The following is a 24,886-nucleotide window of genomic DNA, read 5'->3' as shown; positions in this document are numbered from 1 at the left end:
TGTCTTACGGTAGTGCAGCTCGACGACAGAGTTTTCAAGTGGTCTTGGACCTGGCCTGGAGACAGCGACGGTTGAACAGGTTCCCCCTGCTTCTGGCGACCAGGCCTCTCCCAGCAGCAACCAGGCGATCGTGCCTCCAGCGGCAACTAGACCTCTCCCTAGCGGCGACCAGATCCCCTCCAGCAGTGACAGGCCTCTCCTCCACGAAGGCGATTGGGCCTCCTCCTCTGCCACGACGGCAGCTGGCCTTTCCTCCTCCTTCAGAGACAACTGGGCCTCTACTTCCCCACTGGTGACCTGGCCTCTTCTGATTGGTGAGCATCATAGCTATGACCTTCCACTCGGAACAACAGTGGGCCACTGACCCTCCCAATGCCTGCCCCCAACCAAGCCTCGGAACCCCTACCATCAAGGGCGTTACTCAGCGCCGAGCTTGCAGCCAACATCTCGCCATAGGCAACTAGGCTCATACAGCAGTGCCTGGTCTCCAGTCGCCAGAGGGACAAATACAAGGCATCGTGGCAACACTAGCGTAACTAACAGAAACCAGAGAGTCGGGATAAACGGGTCATTTTCTGGTTGACAAACAGTAACTCGTAGGTGCCGCAGGGATCGGTGCTGGGGCCTCAACTATTTACAATCTATATTAATGACTTGGATGAAGTGACCGAGTGTAATGTAGCCAAGTTTGTTGATGATACGAAGATGGGTGGGAAAGCAAATTGTGAGGAGAACACAAAAAATCTGCAAAGGGATATAGACAGGCTAAGTGAGTGGGCAAAAATTTGGCAAGTGGAGTATAATGTAGGAAAATGTGAGGTTATCCACTTTGGCAGAAAAAAAATAGAAAAGCAAATTATAATTTAAATGGAGAAAAATTGCAAAGTGCTTCAATACAGAGGGGCCTGGGGGTCCTTGTAGAAACAGAAATATAGAAAATAGGTGCAGGAGTAGGCCTGCACCACCATTCAATAAGATCATGGCTGATCATCACCTCAGTACCCCTTTCCTGCTTTCTCTCCATACCCCTTGATCCCCTGAGCAGAAGTGCCATATCTAACTCCCTCCTGAATATATCCAACAAACTGGCATTAACAACTCTCTACAGTGGAGAATTCCACAAGTTCACAATTCTCAAAGTGAAGAAGTTTCTCCTTATCTCGGTCCTGAATGGCTTATCCCTTATCCTTAGACTGTGTCCCCTGGTTCTGGACTTCCCCAACATCGGGAACATTCTTCCTGCATCTAACCTGTCCAGTCCCGTCAGTATTTTATGTGTTTCTATGAGATCCCCTCTCATTCTTTTAAACTCCAGTGAATAAAGGCCTAGTCGATCCAGTCTCTCCTCATAGGTCAATCCAGCCATCCCGGGAATCAATCTGGTGAACCTTCACTGCACTCCCTCAATAGCAAGAACGTCCTTCCTCAGATTAGGAGACCAAAACTGAACACAATATTCCAGGTGAGGCCTCACCAAGGCCCTGTACAACTGCAGTAAGATCTCCCTGCTCCTATACTCAAATTCCCTCACTATGAAGGCCAACATGCCATTTGCCTTCTTCACTGCCTGCTGTACCTGCATGCCAACTTTCAATGACTGATGCACCATGACACCCAGGTCTCGTTGCACCTCCCCTTTTCCTAATCAGCCACAATTCAGGTAATATTCTGCCTTCCTGTTTTTGCCACCAAAGTGGATAACCTCACATTTATCCACATTATAGTGCCTATGCCATGCATTTGCCCACTCACCTAACCTGTCCAAGTCACCCTGCAGCCTCTTAGCATCCTCCTCGCAGCTCACACCACCACCCAGCTTAGTGTCATCTGCAAACTTGGAGATATTACACTCAATTCCTTCATCTAAATCATTGTATGACACACAAAGTGAGTATGCAGGTACAGCAAGTAATCAGGAAGGCAAATTGAATGTTGGCCTTTATTGCAAGAGGGATAGATAGACTATAAAAGCAGAGAAATCCTGCTATAATTGTACAGGGTATTGGTGAGGCCACACCTGGAGTACTGTGTGCAATTTTGGTCTCCGTATTTAAGAAAGGATATACTTGCATTGGAGGCTGTTCAGAGAAGATTCACTAGGTTGATTCCGGAGATGAGGGGGTTGACTTATGAGGATAGGTTGAGAAGGTTGGCCCTGTACTCATTGGAGTTCAGAAGAATGAGAGGTGATTTTATCGAAACATATAAGGTAATGAGAGGGCTCGACAAGGTGGATGCAGAGGATATTGCCACTCATAGGGGAAACTAAAACTAGGGGGCATAATTTCAGAATAAGGGGCCACCCATTTAAAACTGAGATGAGGAGGAATTTCTTCTCTCAGAGGGTTGTAAATCTATGGAATTCTCTGCCCCAGAGAGCTGTGGAGGCTGGGTCATTGAATATATTTAAGGCAGAGATAGACTGATTTTTGAGCGATAAAGGAATAAAGGGTTATGGGGAGCAAGCTGGAAAGTGGAGCTGAGTCCATGATCAGATCAGCCATGATCTTATTAAATGGTGGAGCAGGCTCAAAGGGTTAAATGGCCTACTCCTCCTCCTATTTCTTGTGTTTATATAACTCCTTCAACATAGTAAAATGCACCAAGGTGCATCGCAGTACCAATTTAGCACACTAGTTTTTTTTTCTGGATTCACTATTAACCAGTGTAGTTAGAATTCTATTGTTATGTTTTCTTGTTCTGGATTCCCCCACCATTAGAATGTTAATTCATTCCATTATTTTAAACATTGCAATCAGATCACCCTGGGAATACAAACACACAGCCCATGCCCTCTCTTGTCAAGCCAAAGGAGTTTTCTCTGTGCTTTGAACTTTTAAACTGTGATAAGGTTGGATGACAATAAATCTCTATTACAGATGGTCATTTTCCATGCATGTATTTATTTAATTTTTACATTTTCCTTTTAGTTTCTTAATAGCCACATTGTTCTACAGTACCAGAGAGATCCTATATGATTTACACTGCTGCATTTTCATTATTAAATTAATTCATATTCTGTAACCAATTTATACAGCACACACTTGTGTGTGAACAGTGAACACTAGTCTTTGTATGGGCAATGCATACCATTTAAATTAGACTTGTCTCCATTGGAGCATATGAAGGAGTTGCTATTTATTTCCTCGACCACCAATGGAGCTGTGTTAAATAATAGCTATTTTCACTATGATATACAAGAGACCCAATTTACAAGGGAGACATACAAAAGCTGACGAGATATGCAGTAGTCTAACCATATCAGATCTAAATGAATTGTTAATTTTTTTTTTTTTTTTTTTTAAAAGTAGCACATACTGTATCCCCCCGTATACTCATACCTGAACTGAATGTTAACGAGATGAGGCTGAGATCCATCTGACTGCCAGTATGTTTCCAGGTTATCATCACGTAACTGATCTACACCAAATCCTGATAAAGCAATTAAAGAACATTATTTTGTCATATTTAGTCGAACAGAGAGTCAAACACTTCAATATTGTCAATTGATGACTGCTTACAAGAACAAAACCAAATTTGACACTTTGAGCTTTAGCAGCAATATCTTAGTTAACTGTCATTCATGACCGATATACTTACATATTTTGTGGTGAAATTTCCCACATTACAGGCTACAGATGTAGATATTCACTAGAAGAGACAGGCTTGTAATAGACTTCATATAATTACAATCTCAATTTAAGTCAAAAATGTGTTACAGTCCCCACCACTTAAAGCGTCCACATTTAAAATGGGCAATCGCTTAATCGGCCAAAAAGCGCTAACCAATAACATGAATATCAATTCCAAAGTTGCCGGTTATAGAATTTTAAGTTTATGTTTGTTTAGGGCAGAAACAGTTGTACCTACTGTGATAATGTATGAGTAAAATACATGTGAAAATATATCAATTTTCTCCATTAGTTTCATGTATGTATATATAAAACAGTCAGGAAACTACAGAGGATAAACACAATACTCCCTTTGAAGCATCCTATCTGTAATATGCTGTAAAATTAAAGACTGAATCTGATGCCATGCCCGATGATGTAATTCAGTTCCTCCGCCCCGGTGAAATATATATATTTATATATAAACACACACACACACAGTGCTACCATGTTATAGCAGCCATAGTGTACAACGGACAAATCGCACCTCGCTATAAGCGGTGGGGACAGTACCAACATACATCAGAGCTCGTATTAATAGCTCTGGCACTAAAACAAAAATATTTTCAATACAACTTCATCTGAATTATATTTTGTCTGCCGTAATAGGCTACAGCCAAAGTGTGACTTATAACACCAATGTATGTCACACAATCTTTTGGAATTTGCAGTTTCGCTAAAGCTATTTGGAAACTTTTAGATACCAGTGTCAAATATTACTACAGGTTCAATGTCCCAAATTCGGAACTTTGAAAACCGGAATTGTCCAAACACCAGATATTTTGCGCATCCCAGATGGGGTCATCCGGAATTATTGTCTGAAAACCGGACATTTTTGAGGCAGCCAACAATGGGGTGGTTTAGTTTGGTAGGAGGAATAAGGAGCCTACTTCCCGGTTAAAAAGCACAGCCCAGGGGGGCCATGGAGGAGTGGTGAGCAGCAAGGTCTGAAATCTGGAAAAACCCAAAATCTGGCACAGATTTAGTCGAGGGTTCTGGATTTCAGACAAGAAAATCAATAGTCTGAAATCTGGACTCCTCGACCGAATCATGCCGGATTTCGGGTTTTGCCAGATTTCGGACCTCGCCGATCAAAACCCGGCACGGATTCCATTGAGGATTTCAGATTTCAGACCATTGATTTTCTTGACCGAAATCCGGAAAAACATAAAAAACATTACGGACTCAGTCCTGAGGATCCCAGATTTCGGACATTGTACCTGGACTTGGTTGAACCTATTTTGAATTTGGAAACTGACATTATTATACAAATGCATCTCAACATCCAGACTGCAATTTTCTGCATGGTAGTAAGTTGGCAATTACCAATAGTGATCATATCACCCTCACAGGCTAGAATCTTCCTAGTCCTGCGAGTGCGGGTTTGAATAGCCCTGATTGACAGCGGGTCGGATCCCGCTCTGAACCCACCTCCGTGTCAGTTTCTCAGTTGTCAAGTCTACATGCGGATTGCAGACCCGACACCAAGCGGTGGGTTACTTCATTAAGGTACTTAACAGGTAGTTTAGTGCTATTTAAGAGGATTAAAAGCAGGCACTTACAACTTTACCAACTTTTTAAACGGGTTTGCCATCCCTCGGGGAACATGCCAGGTAAGTGGAGTCGGATTCTCAGTGACTATTACTTTGGCAAGTTGACACCTGCAGAAGTGGTATAAAAGCTACCATTTCATAGCTGTCCACTTTCCAATGTCAGAAGATGAAGCCTTCAGGATTTGGCAGAAACGTTTGAGCTATATGCAGCTTGGAAGTGTTTGCAGTGTCACCTCCTTGGAGCAACCTCTCTCACCACTGACAGATCAATTCTGTCATTTCAACCTCACCTGCCATCTATTCCAGCAGCATCAGTGCCATCGACAAAATCTCACCGTGGTCCTCAAAATCCCACCACGATCAGCCCCAACACCAACATCACTAAACATGCCAGCATCACCAACACCACCACCAACTTTCTCCGCAATCACCTGATGCTGCACAGGACACAGGACTTCAGTACCTGACCACATTGCTGCCCGGGAGGCCACTTACTTCACTTCGACACTATGCACCCTGGCTGCCACATGATGCCCCAGGTTGGCACCACCCCACACTAGCACCATAAATCATCCCAACAATGCCCAAGCCATTCCTTTCACACTCATCACCATTGTGCAGGGTATTCTTATGTCTGACCATTCACTACGATTCACTGAGCCATTTTGAAAGGTGCACACACACACATATCTGTCCAAGAACACAGTGTTCAAAATAAACAATTCAATATTTGACAACACATTAGCAGAAAATCTACTTGAACATTGGCTAAAACATCCAAGTGCCTACTCTTGCATTTTGTTAGTTGGTATGTTTGGACAAGGATGAGGGCGAGTGTGAGGGGTGGCTTGTGAGATGGGGAAGTGATCATGTAGATAGAGGGATGGGTGGAGGTGCAAGGTCAGTTGGTGTGAGCAAGGATGTGCAGGAGTAGGGTATGGAATGCAGAGTGATGGGGATGCGATGAGTGGCACAGCAGGATGAGGTTGAGTGTGGCTTTGCAATAATGTTTTGTGATCCATCGAGATCATTGAAAGGTTTGTGCCACTGCAGCCAGGTCCTCCTGACGACATCCCTGCTTGTGCCCTCCTGTGCAATGTGCACCCAGGCTGCGATGGTGTCCTAGGGAGGTCTCCCATCCACTGGAAGGAAAGAGAACCTACTTGCGTCTGAAGGGAGTCATGGGAGAGACAGGGTGTAGCCGTGCACCTTTGTGCAGTGCTCATCAGTGTTTGCAGCAACTCAACGCTGCAGAACACCGACAGAAGAATTGTGAGGAAAAAGTTGGCCATGGTCCCTTTAAGGAAACTGGCTGATGACATCATCAGACTGGCTTCCTGTTAATTAGCCGGGAACCCCACAGGATGGGCTTAACAAGCCCCATCAATGGAAGATTGCTGTCAGAGGGCAGGCTGGAGCCAGGTGCGCGTTCCCCACACGCCACTGATGCTGCCCGCACCCAACTCGCACCCGTTGGCAAAATCGCAGGCAGTGTTTAATATAGGACTTGATATTACTATTATCCAAATTGTATTGTATTGCATTTGAGTGCACCAAAATGTAAAAATGCAACCAGCTATACTAACGTCTATTTGTCCTTATTCTTACTTTTCTGAATTCTCATCCCTTAACATTCTTGAGAAAAATGGAACCTGTACGTATCAACTTGGTTTAGTTGGTAGGACTTTAGTCGTTGGCTCAGAAGGTTACAGATTAAAGCCAAACTTCAGGACTTGAATGAATAGCCTAGCTAACACATCAGTGCAATAAGTGAGTACTTTATTGTTAGAGGTGGTTATTGTTCAGGTAAGGCGTTAAATCGAGGACCAGTCTGCGACTGTTCCGGTGGATGTAAAAGATCCCATGGCATGACTTAAGAGCAGGAAGCTCATCCCATGTCCTGACCAACATTCCTCCCTCAATCAACATCACTGAAAACAAATTAATTGATCATTCATTTAACTTGCTGTTAATAGGTTCTTGTGCAAATTGGCTGCTGTGTTTGCCCATATAACAATGGTGGGAGCACTTTAAAAGTAATTTGTTGGCTGTGAAGCACTTTGGGATGTGATACGGCGTTATTTGATGAAAGATTTTTCTTCATCCTGTGTCCAAGTTGGATTCGAATCAAGAAACTAATAAAAAGTCAAATGGTTTTATAAAGTGCATAACTAATCTGCAGACATACCCGGTTTACAAGAGGATAGGGACCAAACAGCCTGTGAACCTATCTCTCGCACTGTGCCAGTTCTTTCTAGCTGCTTTGGATCTTCTCCAGGTGGAGTTTTGCTTGGAGTGGTCATTTTTCTTAAGTATTCTTGATCTGCAATGGATAACAGAATTACAAAGACACAGTTGTTTGAAACAAAAATCTTTCTGACTACCTACCTTTATTATATAATGAATATATGATAAGATATATAAGATTTACGAGAATGGTTCCAGGAATGAGGGACTTCAGTTACATTGATAGACTGGAGAAGCTGGGTTTTTTTTCCTTGAGGCAGCGAAGATTGAGAGATTTGATGGAGGTGTTCAAAATGATGAGGGGTCTGGACAGAGTGGATCGAGAGAAACTGTTCCCATTGGCAGAAGGGTCGCAAACTAGAGGAAACAGATTTAAGGTGATTGGTTCTTTTGCCAAAGGCGACACTAGAAAAAGCTTTACACAGCAAGTGGTTAAGATCTGGAATGCAGTGCCTGAAAGGGTAGTGGATGCAGACTCAATGTTATCTTTCAAAAGGGAGTTGGATAAGTAGTCAAAGGAAAAAAATTGTAGGCTACGGGGAAAGGGACTAGCTGAGAGTCGGCACAGGCTTGACAGGCCAAACGGCCTTCTTCCATGCTGTAACCATTCTATGATTCTATGTTGTGAAATTAAACATTATTTAAGGTTATTTTCCCCAAAACAAGAGTGCCATAACCAGTTGGTAAAACTCTCTTCATACACAAACCTTGTTTGATAACATTGCATCCCTTGTTACCATTTAGCAATGAAGTAAATGTTAATTATGAATTTTAAGTTAACATTTTAAAATGTATCCAACTTCAAACTAAAGAGCAATAGAAAGGGTAAATTCAGGAAGATGGTTAGTCATAACAGTAAGAAAAACATTTGCAGAGCTATTTCTGGGGAAATGTTCTGTCAGCATACCAGTAGTTTTACAATATTCCAACTACCCCGTATCACAAAAGTGGATATGGATTCCACAATGTAGATAACAGCACCATCTACTGCCTAAAGCTAAGGAAACAGGCTCACGAGTGGTCATTTCATATCACATCTTTAGACACACACTGGAGTATAGTAATACTGATTAATAGCCGATATAAAAGTTAAAATTTGCCCACAACCTCTAAAAGGAGGTGCAAGATATTACCCTTTATAGCCATCATATAATTACCATCTTGTCTGCAACTTAGGTCATAAACATGTTGTGTTATCAACTATGTAGACATGCTATCAGGTCTGAAACTGCTTTTGGTGATGTTAGTTGACCAAGGCATTGGGGGAACTCCCTGTTCTTCCTCAAATAGCACTGTGGAACCACTTTGTTTTTGTTTCCGTCCATTAAGATAACGGCCCAGAATTTCCAGGAATTTTTGGCGTTGTGACGGTCCCCTTGATGAAATTTGAGTGTAACTGATTTATACCAGTTTTACACAACCATGTGAAACACGCAAATTCCCTCGATCGTTTGAGATACGTCTGCTGAAGCCCTCTGCTGATTTACATTGTTCCAGCCCATGGAAAAGACTAGCTTAGACACGATTCCTGGCTCACAGTAATGCACTGGTGTCGATCTCCATCCAAAAATGTAGGCACAGCATGGCCCAGTCACCTGATATCAGCGTAACAGATTTACTGAGACCAAACTATACTTAACCAAATTGTGGACAGTCTCAGCACAGCTGAAGTCTTTTGGACCTCCACCACGTGTGCTAGCAACTAGAATGGCCATTCCAAAGGACATACGCCTGTTCTGCATAATAATAGAAGAGGAAGAGGTGCAGCAGAGGCAAGAGGCTCTGAAAATGAGGCCCCAGGGCAGAAGGTACTGAAAGTGAAATCACTAGCAGAGCAAGATAATTGCTGGCAAATTGCTCAGCGCTGCTCCCACTCCACTGGTGCTACTCGAAGTGCAGTGAAAATCCGGAAGCTCCATAGATGTTGGAATGCTTTATTGTTGACTAAAAATTGGATAATTTTTCACCCTATTCTTCCTTTTCACACACTTGCTGTACAAGAGACTTGCTCCCTATCCACTGAAATTGTTGTTCTACAACCAGTTGCTAAATATTGCACACAAGTGGTCAGGTTGATTGGCAATGAAACTTTCTCTTCCTTCTCATATGGTGGCACATAGCCCCCACTTGGTGTCCTCCACAGAGAATTGTTTAAACTCAGTGTGGGTGCAATGGTACAGCACATTGAAGCATTTGTATCACTGCACCAATCAGACAAAAAAAATCTACCTGGTTAGGATAAAGTTTTATAACCTTAGGTTGGAAACTTACCACAAAGCTGTAAGTCAGCCAACCACTGGTTAGCCTCAAAGCACCCAATGCTGATTAGCATTATTTTCAATCCAAAAACTGTTCAAGGACCATCTGAGACTGAAATACCCAATACTAACTGGATTCTTAATCAGTACATTTTCTAGTACATTGGGACCAAGGGGAACGTTGATTCATTGACTAATAGCCGTGGCAAATTTGAAACCCACATACCATTTCTACAGAAGAACAAGAATAAAGAGAAATTGGGTTTCAACAAAACTGGAGAATGGCATCTGTATTTAAAAAAGGCAGACAAAAAACACAAAACTATAGACCAATTAGCCCAACATCTGTGGTTGGAAAAATGTTGGAGTCCATTATTAAAGAAGCAGTAGCAGGATATTTGGAAAAACGTAATGCAGTCAGGCAGAGTCAGCATGGATTTATGAAGGGGAAATCATGATTAACAAATTTGCTGGAATTCTTTGAGGATGTAACGAACAGGGTGGATAAAGGGGAACCAGTGGATGTGATATATTTGGACTTCCAGAAGGCATTTGATAAGGTGCCACATAAAAGGTTACTGCACAAGATAAAAGTTTACAGGGTAGGGGGTAATATATTAGCATGAATAGAGGATTGGCTAACTAACAGAAAACAGAGTCGGGATAAATGGTTCATTCTCGGGTTGGCAATCAGTAACTAGTGGGGTGCCGCAGGGATCAGTGCTGGGACCCCAACTATTTACAATCTATATTAACGACTTGGATGAAGGGACTGAGTGTAACATAGCCAAGTTTGCTGACAATACAAAGATGGAAGGAAAAGCAATGTGTGAGGACAAAAAAAATTGCAAAAGGACATAGACAGGCTAAGTGAGTGGGCAAAAATTTGGCAGATAGAGTATAATGTTGGAAAGTGTGGGGTTATGCACTTTGGCAGAAAAAAAATTTAAGAGCAAGTTATTATTTAAATGGAGAAAAATTGCAAAGTGCTACAGTACAGCGGGACCTGGGGGTCCTGGTGCATGAAACAAAAAAGGTTAGAATGCAGGTACAGCAAGTGATTAGGAAGGCCAATGGTATCTTGGCGTTTATTACTAAGGGGATGGAGTATAAAAGCAGGGAAGTCTTACTACAGCTATATAAAGGTATTGTTGAGGCCACGCCTGGAATACTGCATGCAGTTTTGCTTTCCATATTTACGAAAGGATGCACTTGCTTTGGAGGCAGTTCAGAGAAGGTTCACTAGGTTGATTCCAGGCATGAGGGGGTTGACTTATGAGGAAAGGTTGAGTAGGTTGGGTCCAAAGTACTGGCACTTTGCAATCTTTCTCCATTTAAATAATAACTTGCTTTTTGATTTTTTTCTGCCAAAGTGCATGATCCCACACTTTCCAACATTATACTCCATCTGCCAAATTTTTGCCCACTCACTTAGCCTGTCTATGTCCTTTTGCAGATTTTTTGTGTCCTCACACATTGCTTTTCCTTCCATCTTTGTATCACTAGCAAACTTGGCTATGTTATACTCAGTCCCTTCTTTCAAGTCGTTAATATAGATTGTAAATAGTTGGGGTCCCAGCACTGATCCCTGCGGCACCCCAGTAGTTACTGGTTGCCAACCAGAGAATGAACCATTTATCCCGACTCTGTTTTCTGTTAGTTAGCCAATCCTCTATCCATGCTAACATATTACCCCCAACCCCGTGAACTTTTATCTTGTACAGTAACCTATTATGTGGCACTTTGTCAAATGCCTTCTGGAAGTCGCAATAAATCACACCCACTGGTTCCCCTTTATCCACCCTGTTCGTTACATCCTCAAAGAACTCCAGCAAATTTGTCAAACATGACTTCCCCTTCATAAATCCATGCTGACTCTGCTTGACCGAATTTTGCTTATCCAAATGTTCTGCTACTGCTTCTTTAATAATGGACTCCAACATTTTCCCAACCACAGATGTTAGGCTAACTGGTCTATAGTTTCCTGCCTTTTGTCTGCCTCCTTTTTTAAATACGGGCATTATATTTGCAGTTTTTCAATCTGCTGGGACCTCCCCAGAATCCAGGGAATTTTGGTAAATTACAACCAATGCAACCACAATCCCTGCTGCTGGACCCTAGGATGCAAGCCATCAGGTCCATGGGATTTATCTGCCTTTTGTCCCCTTATCTTACTGAGTGATTGTGATAAGTTCCCCTCCCCCTATAGCCCCTTGACTCTCCAATGTTGGAATATTGTTAGTGTCCTCTACCATAAAGCCTGATGGAAAAAATATTTTTTCCGAGTTTCTGCCATCTCCATGTTCCCCGGTCTCGTCCTCTAAGGGACCAACATTTACTTTAGTCACTCTTTTCCTTTTATACACCTATAGAAACTCTTGCTATCTGTTTTTATATTTTGTGCTAGTTTACTTTCAGTGTATCTTCCCTTTCTTAATCATATTTTTAGTTGTTCTTTGCTGGCTTTTAAAAGCTTCCCAGTCTTCTGTCCTCACAGTAGTTTTGGACACTTTGTATGCCCTTGTTTTTAAATTGGATACCGTCCTTTATTTCTTTAGTTAGCCACGGATGGCTATCTTTTCTCTTACACCCTTTCCTCCTCACTGGAATATATTTTTCCTGAGAGTTGTGAAATATCTCCTTAAATGTACACCACTGTTCATCAACTGTCCTACACTTTAGTCTATTTTCTCAGTCCACTTTACCCAATTCTGCCCTCATACCTTATTTAAGCTGAGTACGCTGGTTAGAGATCCAACTTTCTCACCCTCCATCTGAATTTGAAATTCAATCATGCTATGATCACTCATTCCAAAGGGATCCTTTACTAGGAGATTGTTTATTAATCCTGTCTCATTATACAGGATCAGATCTAAGATAGCCGTCCTCTAAGAACTCTATGAACTCCTCCTCAAGGCTACCCTGACCAATTTGATTTATCCAATCAATATGGAGGTTAAAATCACCCATGATTATTGCTGTTCCCTTTTTACAAGCCCCCACTATTTCCTGGTTTATGCTCCGACCAACTGAGTTGCTACTGTTAGGGGGCCTATAGACTACGCCCACCAGTGACTTTTTCACCTTATTATTCCTTATGTCCACTCAAACCGTTTCAACACCCTTATCATTTGAACCAATATCGTTCCTTACTATTGGTGATTCCATCCTTTATCAATAGAGCTACCCCACCTCCTTTTCCTTTCTGTCTGTCCTTCCGGATTGTCAAGTACCCCTGAATATTTAATTCCCAGTCCTGATCACCTTGCAACCACGTCTCTGTAATGGCTATCAGATCATACCCGTTTATCTCAATTTGTGCTGTCCAGGCATCTATTTTGTTACAAATGCTACGTGCATTTAGACAAAGTGCCTTTAAGTTTGTTTTTTTTTTACCTTTTTTCCTGCTGGTTTCCTCTCTCCTTCAACTCACTTTATTTTTGCTTGCTCATTTCAGCTTTACTCCCCTCCATACTGAATCTATTTTCATGTTCCCATCCCCGTCAAGCTAGTTTAAAACCTCCCCAATAGCACTAGCAAACCCCCCCCACCGCGAGGATATTGGTCCCGGCTCTGTTGAGGTGCAACTTGTTTGGCTTGTACAGGTCCCACCTCCCCCAGAAGCAGTCCCAATGCCTCAGGAAACTAAAGCTCTCCCGCCTGCACCATCTCTTGAGCCACGTATTCATCTGCTCTATCCTCCGATTTCTATGCTCACTAGCTCGTGGCACTGGGAGTAATCCGGAGATTACTAGCTTTGAGGTCCTGCTTTTTAATCTCTCTCCTAGCTCCCTAAACTCTACCTGCAGTACCTCTAGATCTAGTCCTCTAGATATAAAGGCCAGTATTCCATTAGACTTTTTGATTATTTTTTGTACCTGTTCATGATATTTTAATGATCTATGTACCTCCACTGGTCTTAGCTTTTCACCATTTAGAAAGTATCTTGTTCTATCCTTTTTAGGTCTGAAGTATATTACCTCACATTTGCCTACATTGAAATCCATTTGCCAGTTTTGCCCATGCATTTAACCTAGCAATATCCCTTTGTAATTTTATGCTTCCATCTACACTGCCTACAATGGCACCTATTTTTGTGTCATCGGAAAATTTGAATTTGTGGCTTTCCATCCCATCATCGAAGTCATTAATAAATATGGTGAATAATTGAGGCCTCAAGACAGATCCCTGCGGGTCACCACTAGAGACATCCTGCCAATTAGAGTACCTGCCCTCCTGCCGCTCAGCTAATTTCCTAACCAGGTTAATAATTTGCCATCAATTCCATGGCTTCCTCCTTAGTTAACATTCTCTTTGGAGGGATCTTATCAAATGCCTTCTGAAAGTTCATATAAACAACATTCATAGACACTTCCCTGTCTACTACATTAATCACCTCTTCAAAAAATTCAATGAGGTTTGTCAGGCATGACCTACTTTTTACAAATCCATGCTGGCTCTCTCTGATCAGTTGAAAATGTTCATGATGTTCAGTCACCCTATCCTTAATTTATAGGCTCACGTAATTTCCCGACAACAGATGTTAGGCTAACTGGTCTATAATTCTTTGGTTTCCCTCTCTCACTATCTTAAATAACGGAGTGACATACAATTTTCCAATCTAAAAGGAACAGTTCCTCAATCACGAGAACTTTGGAAGATTATAGTTAGAGCAATCTGCAATGTTCTCACCTACTTCCTTTATAACTGTGGGATGGAAACCATCTGGTTCTGGGGATTTGTTTTCAAATCTCACTATGGTCTCACCCCTCCATGTCAACCATGGCTCGTCTGAGTCAGAAAGTTATATGTTCAAGTCCCACTCCAGAGACTTGAGTACAAAAATCTAAGCCGACACTCCAGTGCAGTACTGAGGAAGTGCTGCACTGTCGGAAATGCCGTCATTCGGATGAGACATTAAACTGAGACCCAGTCTGCTCCCTTGAGTAGAGGTAAAATATCCCATTTCACTATTTTGGAGAGTTATCCCTCAATCAACATCACAAACAGATTATCTAGTCATTATCATATTGCTTTTTGTGGGAGCTTGCTGTGCGCAGATTGGCTACCATGTTTCCTACATTACAACAGTGACTACACTTCAAAAGTACTTCATTGGCTGTAAATCGCTTTGGAACATCTGGAGATGGTGAAAGGCGCTATATAAATGCAAGTCATTCCTTCTTTCATTTTCCCCATCTCTGTAACCTCCTCCAGTCCTACAATCCTTAGGAGATCTCTGCACTCGTCCAATTCTGACCTCTTGCGCATCCCTGATTTTAAAATCGCTCCACCATTGATGGCCATGATTTCAGCTGTCTAGCTCTGGAATTGCCTCCCTAAGCCTCTCTGCTTCTCTCTCCACCTTTAAGATGCTCCTTAAAACCTACCTCTTTGACCAAGCTTTTGGTCATATGTCCTAATATCTTATGTGGCTCGGTGTCAAATTTTATTTGATAATGCTCCTGTGCAGCATATTGCGACGTTTTACTATGTTAAAGGCGCTATATAAATGCAAGTTGTATGTGTTGTTCCAAGTGCAAACCAAAGCCTATGTAGTGAAATCTGCCGTTACACTAAAACACTCATAACCCATTTATATTGTGCAGCTGGTTCCAATAGCAGTTCTATAATATTATATAAGCAAATTCCTTTGCTGCTGAATTTGCTCCATTTATACTATGTGAGCATGAAGTTGTACAAAAGTTTTGTCTGCAACTTTAAATCAACTGTGCCTCTGAAAATCCCGTGCAGTTAGTTCAAAGTAGTATTTGTGATTTTGGTAATCTGGCCAGAATCTTCCTTCGTGGGAACTGCATCGCTGTCTGTATGGACGGGTTGAAGTCAACCTCCACAGCTAGAACCAAGATAGGAAACTTGACTTAATTCACAGTAGCAGCCATTTAACTTTGTTGACGGCGGCATGTCTGAACACATGGAGAAACCTTCTTGCGGAGAGGGATGGGGGTGGGGGGGGGTGGGGGCGCGCGCGCGGGGGAGAGGTGTACTGTCTCCAATGGCACAGGTATTGAGTTCAGTTACTTTACAGGGCTGACTGATAGCAAGTGCACAGTTAACTCTGAAAAGCAGTATTTGTGGGCATCAATTTGACTGAATATAACCTAAGAGGGAGGAGTGATCATAAGAACATAATAGGAGCAGGAGTAGGCCATACGGCCCCTCGAGCCTGCTCTGTCATTCAATAAGATCATGGCTGATCCGATCATGGACTCAGCTCCACTTCCCTGCCCGCTCCCCATAACCCCATATTGTTTAAGAAACTGTCTATTTCTGTCTTCAATTTATTCATTGTCCCAGCTTCCACAGCTCTCTGAGGCACCAAATTCCACAGATTTACAACCCTCAGAGAAGAAATTTCTCATCTCAGTTTTAAATGGGCGGCCCCCTATTCTAAGATCATGCCCCCTAGTTCTAGTCTCCCCCATCATTGGAAACATCCTCTCTGCATCCACCTCGTCAAGTCCCCTCATAATCTTATACATTTCGATAAGATCACCTCTCATTCTTCTGAATTCCAATGAGTAGAGGCCCAACCTACTCAACCTTTCCTCATAAGTCAACCCCCTCATCTCCAGAATCAACCTAGTGAACCTTTTCTGAACTGCCTCCAAAGCAAGTATATCCTTTCGTAAATATGGAAATCAAAACTGCACGCAGTATTCCAGGTGTGGCCTCACCAATATCCTGTATAGCTGTAGCAAGACTTCCCTGCTTTCATACTCCATCCCTTTTGCAATAACATGATAGAATTTTATTCAGGTTGAGGGTGAGAAACTTGGGTCTGAAACTAGTATCTTAAACTTAAATAAAGGCAATTACAAATGTATGAAGACAGAGTTGGCTAAAGTGGACTGGGAAAAAAGATTAAAAGGTAAGACGATAGATAAGCAGTGACAGACATTTAAGGAGATATTTCATAACTCTCAGCAAAGATATATTCCAGTGAGAAAGAAAGACTCTATGAGAAGGATGAACCATCCGTGGCTAACTAAGGAAGTTAAGGCTGCTATTAAATTGAAAGAAACGGCACACAATTTTGCAAAGATTAGTGTTAGGCCAGAAAATCGGGAAATTTTTAGAAACCAGCAAACCAACAAAAAAAAAAACAAAGAGGGAGAAGGTAGATTATGAGAGTAAACTAACAAGAAATATAAAAATCGATAGAACTTCTACAGGTATACAAAAATGAAGAGAGCAGCTAAAGTAAACGTTGGTGCCTTGGAGGATGAGACTGGGGAATTAATAATGGGAAACAGGGAAATGGCAGAGACTTTCAACAAATATTTTGTATCTGTCTTTACAGTTGAAGACACTAAAAGCATCTCAATAATAGCAGATAATCAATGGGAGCAACTTAAACAATCACTATGACTAGAGAAAAAGTACTAGGCAAAGCAATGGGACTAAAAGCTGACAAGTCCCCTGGATCTGATGGCCTGCATCCTAGGATCTTAAAAGAAGTGGCTGCAGAGTTAGTGGATGCATTGATTGTAATCTTCCAAAATTCCCTGGATTCTGGAAAAGTCCCAGCGGATTGGAAAACTGCAAATGTAATGCCCCTATTCAAGAAAGGAGGGAGACAGAAAGCAGGAAACTATAGGCCAGTTAGCTTAACATCGATCATTGGGAAAATGCTGTAATCCATTATTAAGGGAATAGTAACAGGACATTTAGAAAATCATAATACAATCAAGCAGAGTCCACATGATTTTATGAAAGGGAAATAGTGTTCGACAAATTTGCTAGAGTTCTTTGAGGTTGTAACGAGCAGGGTGGATAAAGAGGAACCAGTAGATGTGGTGTATTTAGATCTCTAAAATGCATTCGACAATGTGCCAGATAAGAGGTTACTATACAAGATAAGAGTTCATGGTGTTGGAGGGTAATATATTAGCATGGATAGAGGATTGGCTAACTACAGAAGAGAGTCGGGATAAAATGTGTAATTTTTAGGTTGGCAAACTGTAACTAGTGGGGTGCACAGGGATCGGTGCTGGGGCCTCAACTATTTACAATCTATATTAAATGACTCGGATGAAGGGACCAAGTGTACTGTAGCCAAATTTGTTGACGATACAAAGGTAGATGGGAAAGCAAGTTGTGAGGAGGACAGAGTCTGCAAAGAGATATAGATAGGTTAAATGAGTGGGCAAAAAATTGGCAGATGGGAGTATAATGTGGGAAAATGTGAGATAATCCACTTTGGTAGGAAGAACAACAAAGAAAAATATTATTTAAATGGAGAGAGACTACAGAATGCTGCGGTAGAGAGAGGGATCTGGGTGTCCTCGTACATGAAGCACAGAAAGTTACCATGCAGGTATAGCAAGTAATTAGGAATGGCAAATGGAATGTTGGCCTTGATGGCAAGGGGGATGGAGTATAAAAGCAGAATAATCCTGCTGCAACTGTGCAGGGCGTTGCTGAGAACACACCTGGCGTACTGCGTACAGTTTTGGTCTCCTTATTTAAGGAGGGATATACTTGCATCGGAGGCAGTCCAGAGGAGGTTCACTAAGTTAATTCCTGAGATGAAGGGATTGTCTTATGAGGAAAGGTTGAGCAGGTTGGTCCTATATTCATTGAAGTTTAGAAGAATGAGAGGTGATCTTATTGAAACATAAGATTCTGAGGAAGCTTCCCCTCATGGGGGAATCTAGAACTAGGGGGCATAGTTTCAAAATAAGGGGTTGCCCTTAAAACGGAATTGAGGAGGAACTTCTTCTCTGAGGGTCGTGAATCTTTGGCATTCTTTATCCCAGAGAGCTCCAGAGGCGGAGTCATTGAATATATTCAAAGCGGAGATAGACAGATCTTTGAACTACAGGGAAGTCAAGGGTTATGGGAAACAGGCAGGAAAGTGGAGTTGAGGCCAAGATCAGATCAGTCATGATCTTATTGAATGGCAGAGCAGGCTCGAGGGACCGAATGGCCTACTCCTCCTCCTCCTCCTATTTCTTAAGAGCTTATGTTCTAACAAAAATCAGCAATTTCCAATCTGCCAACACAATTGAGAGACAGCTGATAATTAAAGCTCGCTACAAAAAGTATACAGCAAACAAGAGGTAGAATTACTCAGTTTGGATGCAGAAGTCCCAACAGTGAGGGGGTTAAGTACCTTGCAAATACAGAAAAAAGACCAGCAACAAAACTCCCATCCTAGAAACTCATATTTATTCTGTGAATGTTTTTTAATAACAGGAACACACAATCTCTCCCCTGCCCTCTTTAAATTGACTTCCCTCGCTGATCCCATACATCTAATGTACCAGAGTTGAGGTAGTTAAATAGCCTTAATGATAAGTGCTACTCTTGAACAACCCCAATAGGTGCCCAATTGCAGTCCCATATGATCCTCATTCTGACACTTTCATTGTGCAACAGCACAGCTGAGATCAGGAATGCAGTGAAAGTAGGGCAAGGAGTGGGAGAAATTTGTCCTTTATTCCAACACTCAATAGTACTACATCGTATAAAATCCTTCATATACAAGCTTCCTTATAACAGGAAATATTCAACGACTCAACAGAAATCAAAAAATTCATAATTCTTAATGAATACTTTGCATGTGTTTTCACAAAGGAGAGGGGCGAAGCAGACATTACTATCAGGGAGGAGTATGAAATATTAGATGAAATAAATATAGTGAGAGAGGAAGTATTAAGGGGTATAGCAGCTTTGAAAGTGGATAAATTCCCAGGCCCAGATGAAATGTATCCCTTGCTTTTTTGTGGCATATATCAACGAATTGGACTTGAATGTTGGGGGTATGATTAAGAAGTTTGCAGATGACACTAAAATAGGCTAGGTGGTTAAAAATTAAGAAAAAAGCTGCAGACTGCAGGAAGATATCAATGTACTGGTCAGGTGGGCAGAACAGTAGCAAATGGAATTCAACCCGGATAAGTGTGAGGTAATGCATTTGGGGAGGTCTATCAAGGCAAGGGAATACAAATTAAATGGTATGACACTGAAAAGTGTAGAGGAACAAAGGTACCTTGTCGTGTGGGTCCATAGATCCCTGAACATAAGAAATACTACATGCAGTTCTGGTCACCACATTACAGGAAAGATGTCATTGTACTAGAGAGAGTACAGAGGAGATTTGAGGATGTTGCCAGGAGTGGAGAATCTTAGCTATGAGGAAAAGTTGGATAGGCTGGGTTTGTTTTCCTTGGACTAGAGGAGGCTGAGGGGAGACCTTATTGAGGTGTATAAAATTGAGGGGCCGAGATAAAGTGGATAGAAAGGACTTATTTCCCTTAGCAGAGGGGCAAAAACCAGGGGGCATAGATTTAAAGTAATTGGTAGAAGGTTTAGTAATTGGTAGAAGGTTTAGTAATTGGTAGAAGGTTTAGTAATTGGTAGAAGGTTTAGTAATTGGTAGAAGGTTTAGAGGGGACTTGAGGGGAAATTTCTTCACGCAGAGGATCATGGGGGTCTGGAACTCACTGCCTGAAAGGGTGGTTGAGGCAGAAACCCTCACCACATTTAAAAAGTACTTGGATGTGCACTTGAAGCACTGTAACCTACAGGGCTACGGCCCAAGAGCTGGAAAATGGGATTAGGCTGGATAGCTCTTTGTTGGCCGGCACGGATACGCTGGGCCGAAATGGCCTCCTTCAATGCTGTAACTTTCGATGATTCTATAATAAGAATATAATTGCATCACTTGTGCATGATGCCACCATGCCAAAAATTTGACAAAGCTGTTCTATCAGTGTTTGCCTCCTGCAATAAAGAGTGTCCTTTTACATTGTTAATCCCTAATCATGACAAATGGAATTGAGTGCAATTCCAACAAATAAACTAGAGTTCAGGGACACATAACAACAAGCATTTATACAAAGCCTTTACGCAGCAACACGTCCCAAGGCGCTTCACAAGAGTGTCATCAAACAAAATATTATACTGAGGTACATAAGGAGGTCTTCGGCAGGTGATCAAAAGCTTGGTCAAAGTAGTAGGTTTTAAGGAACATCTTAAAGGAGGAGGGGGATAGAGAAGCAGAGAGGCTTAGGGAGCTAATTCCAGAGCTTAGGGCCTCGGTAGTTGAAGGTAGGGCCGGATTGTTAATGGTGTTGCCAGACTGGGAGCAAATCTAGGTCAGTGAGCACAGGGGTGATGGGTGAACAGGACTTGTTGTGAGTTAAGATATGGGCAGCAGTTTTAGAAGAGTTCAAGTTTATGTAGGTTGAAAAATAGGAGGCCAGCCAGGAGAGCATTGCAATAGTCAAGACTAGAGGTAACAATGGCATGGGTGAGGGTTTCAGCAGCAGATAAGCTGAGGCAGGGGTAGAGACGGGAGATGTTAGAGGTGGAAGCAGGCAGTCTTGGTGTTGGAAAGGAAATGTGGTCAGAGGCTCACATTAGGATCAAATAGGACGCCAAGGTTGCGAATGGTCTGGGAAGAGGGATGGAGTCAGTGGCTAGGGAAGGAATTTGAGGCGGGAATCAAAGACAATATTTAGTTGGAGGAAATTTCTGCTCAGACTTGATGATGGAAATTCGAGCTACAATTCACAGACTTGATACAACCATAGTTCACATATTTCCAGAGTTGTGCCCCATATTGTAATTAGAAAACATCAATTCACTTCTATTGGCAAATTATTTTTCTGAATATATTATAAACAAGAGTTACATTCAAACATTACAAATTAAAAGGGAAGAAAATAAAGTTATCAGTTCTGCTTAATTTTTTTGGGTCAAATTGTTGTCGATAGAAAGCATATGAACTACAGCAAGATACTGAAATGCATATTGGTTTCACTACAGGAAGTGTCTTAACAGCTTACCACCATGGCGTGAAATTACCCCTTTTAATATTAAAATCAGAAAATGCTGGAAATCTCACGTCAGGCAGCATCTGTGGAGAGATCTGTGACCCTTCGTCAGACCGCTTTTAATGTTGATCTGTAGTCACAGGCCCGCTGCCGCACGGTGAATGGAGAACTCATTACACGGGGGGTCCCAGCATTTTTACCAGTGTTTTGAGGAGCTGGGGGCGTGGAGTTGGGGGAAAATTAAGATCCACGGTTCGGTGTTTTGTCCCGTGAATCAGCGGATGGGCCTCGGTCACTGCCGGCACTGCAGTCCCACTTACCGTAACAGATAGCGGCTGTCCCCCCAGGACTCGGGGCGGTGGCTGTGCCCCAATGCAACAGGGAGGGGAGCAACTCGCGCGACAAACTTCAAATACACAGCATTAAATCTCCGCCTCCCTCCCGCGTTCAAAGGTTAACACACAGGAAGGGGGGGGAGAAGGCCGCTGTACATCATGCCCCCATGACACTCCTCCTTCCCGGCCAACGCATCATCCGCCGACATAATGACGTCACGCGCAAGCGAACAGGAGGCGGGGAAGTGATCGAAGAGCGTCACTGCACATGCGTGCCGGGCGTCACTGCACATGCGTGCCGGGCGCCATCTTCACTGGCTTTTTACTTTGCTTGTCAGGAACACGTTAACAGAGCTGAAAAAAAACCCGCTGGATTTACACATCTATTAGCCAGAAAATAAAACTTGCAAGAAGTTGGCTGCAGGCAGTCGCTGCCATTGTGCCGGGCCAGGTAAAGAAGCGATTTGGAGGGTGCTCGGTGCAGGCAGGGTTAGTCGCGGGGCGGGGGCCAGAGTTTGTGGGAGAGCGAATAGCAACGTGTAGATCAGACAGGCTTCGGGCCCATTGCCCCAGCTAGGCCGCAGCGGTGCCGAGCTGTTGGTGCTTTTTAATGAGAAGCACGGCCTTGCTAGTGAGGCGAGGAGCGTTTCTGTACATGTCTGAGATCTCCAGGTTAGACAGAAAGAGCTGGGCAGCAATTGACATTTCTGTTAAAACAATTCGTTTTCTTCCCTAACGTTCAAAACCCGCATAAAGTGTTACTTTTTAGATATATCCCCTTTCTAGAGTGTTTCACGTGATCATTGTCCATGTTCAGGTTTGGAATGTATGTACATGTCCTACAATATGGAAATTTGAATGGGGTAAATGAAACCCACCATGACAGAATCGTAAGAGTGTTTAATTGATGGAAAGGATGGGGTCGGCTTTTTACTTGTCAAACTTGTTAACCTGTCAAAAGTCACTTTACTGATCTGAAATACAGTAGGTCTTTCCAATTTGTTAACAGTGGAGTGGAGCATTTTAGCTTTATTAATAAATCCAATAAACTGCAATGTTCCTGTTAAGGTTCCATCGACCAAAGTGTAGTAGTGAAGTACTACACTCATTCATAACGTGTTGGTTGTATTGTCCCTATAGTCAGATTATTGAAAATAGTTTTGTTTAAAGGAAATAAGGACAGATTGTAAACCCATTATTTTATGAGAGTAGCAGAAAAGCTTTACTTCACCCCTGCCCCAAGGAAACAGTAATTGTTATTAGAAATCATTCTTAATAGGTTTGCTGCTCTACCTTTTTTTGAGTACTTTTTCTTATACACTGTTCATGTTCAATCGGCAGGTTGATTTATTTGTACAAAATTGATTAGTTTGTCAGACCTCACTTATGGAAACACAAATGGCATCAAATTGAGCTGGTGAAATATGCAACATTTCTGCTGTGTTTCAACAGATGAAAAATATTTTTAAGACACCCCATTAAAAATGTTGCTGTATCCGGGTGTTCTTGCTGCATTCTGTTGGCAGGCTTTAGACCAATTTTAATCATTTAAAATGCAAACATCACAATTGATATGCTGTACATAGCCACATAGTGACAGATTGTTAAATTTGAATGTATGAAATTAACAAGTATATCAGTAGAACAAATTAAGTATGGTGTTGTACGGTGGTTATTTGTAACAGAACTTGATTGCACTACAAAATATTGCAATTACATAGACTGAGATTAGCACTGTTGAAAAATAGTAAAATAATCCTACTGGCATGCAAGGAGGTAAGATTTGTATTACATATTCAACATATTTCTATTCTAAAATTACTAAAAATTAACATACTGCAATTTGCATTTGTTAAATCAAAAAATATCTTCTTGAGGTTCCAGTTGCTTCCCAAGTTATTGTATTTCTGCATTTTCAGTAAAATGATTCATTATTTTTTAGATTTTATGTATGGTAGGTTTATTAACAATATACATGCAGTATAATCTGCTTTGTAACTATATGGTGGTTCTGATCAACATACATTTATTTTTACAGTCCTTGGCACGATACAAAATATTTTTTGCCGAGACATAAGCTCACTCGGGTAATATGGCAGATAAACTAACCAGAATTGCCATTGTCAGCCACGATAAGTGCAAGCCCAAGAAATGCCGTCAGGAGTGCAAGAAGAGTTGCCCAGTGGTTCGAATGGGTAAGTCATTTTGTCTTTCATTGGATTGCTGTACTTGGATTAAAATAAAAATAATTTTGTATAGAATCCAAGATATGTTTAATAAATCTGTAATGTTTATTGGTATTATAATTACAACTTGTAGCGGGTTAAGTAGTGTAAAGGGATCAATTTGTTGCTTAGTATTCTGTCCCTCAAAAATTTCTTTCAGTGCGTTCAGGGTGTGTCAACAAAAATCTCCTTGTATTTTTTCAGTAACTGCTGGTGTGCTCAAAAATCACCACAAATCAGTGGTGCATAAACACATACTTTACTTCTGTGTCCTCGGTTTCAAGACTGTATGTCGCAAAATGTCCTGAAAATATGCATTTGGGATGTGAAACTTTAGTGAGCAGTTAACTTAATTCAGATTTCTATCAAAGCCCCTCTTGATTTATCAACTGGGAAGTGTGTGAGAGCAGGCTAGGTTAACTTGCCCTTCAATATTTTCTCCCTATCTGCTGAGGTTTCACAGTGACAAGTCAATGCTGCAAAATATTTTTTTGTTGTGATGCCTATAGTACACCTAAATAGGTGTGCAGTAAGCTTGGAAAATATCCATGGGCCTGAATTTGCACGCTCCACCGGCACGTACGAGGTACGCTTGTACCTGTGGAGTCCCCGCAAGTTCTGCGCATGCACCTAAACTCGGAACTTGCAATCTGTCAAGAATTCTTTTTGCTCAACTCCTGTCCTTCAAATTCTTGCAACTGATATCAGCACAAGACACTTAAAGCATAGAATAATAAAAAAAATGTCTGATTTAAATATTTAAGTTTATTTTTAGACCCTTTAAAATATG

The 24,886-nt window shown here is 41.8% G+C and overlaps 2 protein-coding genes across 3 annotated transcripts in view; one reads left to right on the top strand and one right to left on the bottom strand.

The window, feature by feature from the left end:
* The window catches only part of anapc10 (anaphase promoting complex subunit 10), an 82,531-nt gene extending 60,465 nt beyond the window's left edge, over window positions 1-22,066 (bottom strand). Inside the window, exons 1-3 of one of the 2 annotated variants that reach the window (XM_070865029.1) lie at window positions 21,857-22,066; window positions 7,413-7,547; window positions 3,342-3,432 (exon numbers count right to left, since the gene is read on the bottom strand). In XM_070865029.1, coding sequence (XP_070721130.1) covers window positions 3,342-3,432; window positions 7,413-7,527 — 206 coding nt within the window. In that variant the 5' untranslated portion in view covers window positions 7,528-7,547; window positions 21,857-22,066. Of the gene's footprint in view, window positions 1-3,341; window positions 3,433-7,412; window positions 7,548-7,689; window positions 7,806-21,856 lie in introns of those variants that run through there. The other variant, XM_070865038.1, reaches the window with a different exon arrangement.
* Window positions 22,067-22,152: 86 nt separating this feature from the next.
* Window positions 22,153-24,886, top strand: part of abce1 (ATP-binding cassette, sub-family E (OABP), member 1) — a 74,422-nt gene continuing 71,688 nt past the window's right edge. Inside the window, exons 1-2 of the mRNA XM_070871598.1 lie at window positions 22,153-22,322; window positions 23,910-24,066. Coding sequence (XP_070727699.1) covers window positions 23,964-24,066 — 103 coding nt within the window. The 5' untranslated portion in view covers window positions 22,153-22,322; window positions 23,910-23,963. The remainder of the gene's footprint in view (window positions 22,323-23,909; window positions 24,067-24,886) is intronic.

This window comes from Pristiophorus japonicus, chromosome 2 (genome assembly GCF_044704955.1).
Source record: "Pristiophorus japonicus isolate sPriJap1 chromosome 2, sPriJap1.hap1, whole genome shotgun sequence".
Lineage (NCBI taxonomy): Eukaryota > Metazoa > Chordata > Chondrichthyes > Pristiophoridae > Pristiophorus > Pristiophorus japonicus.
The sequence above is the reverse complement of the archived record's forward strand: the minus strand, read 5'-3'. Positions and strand labels throughout refer to the sequence as shown.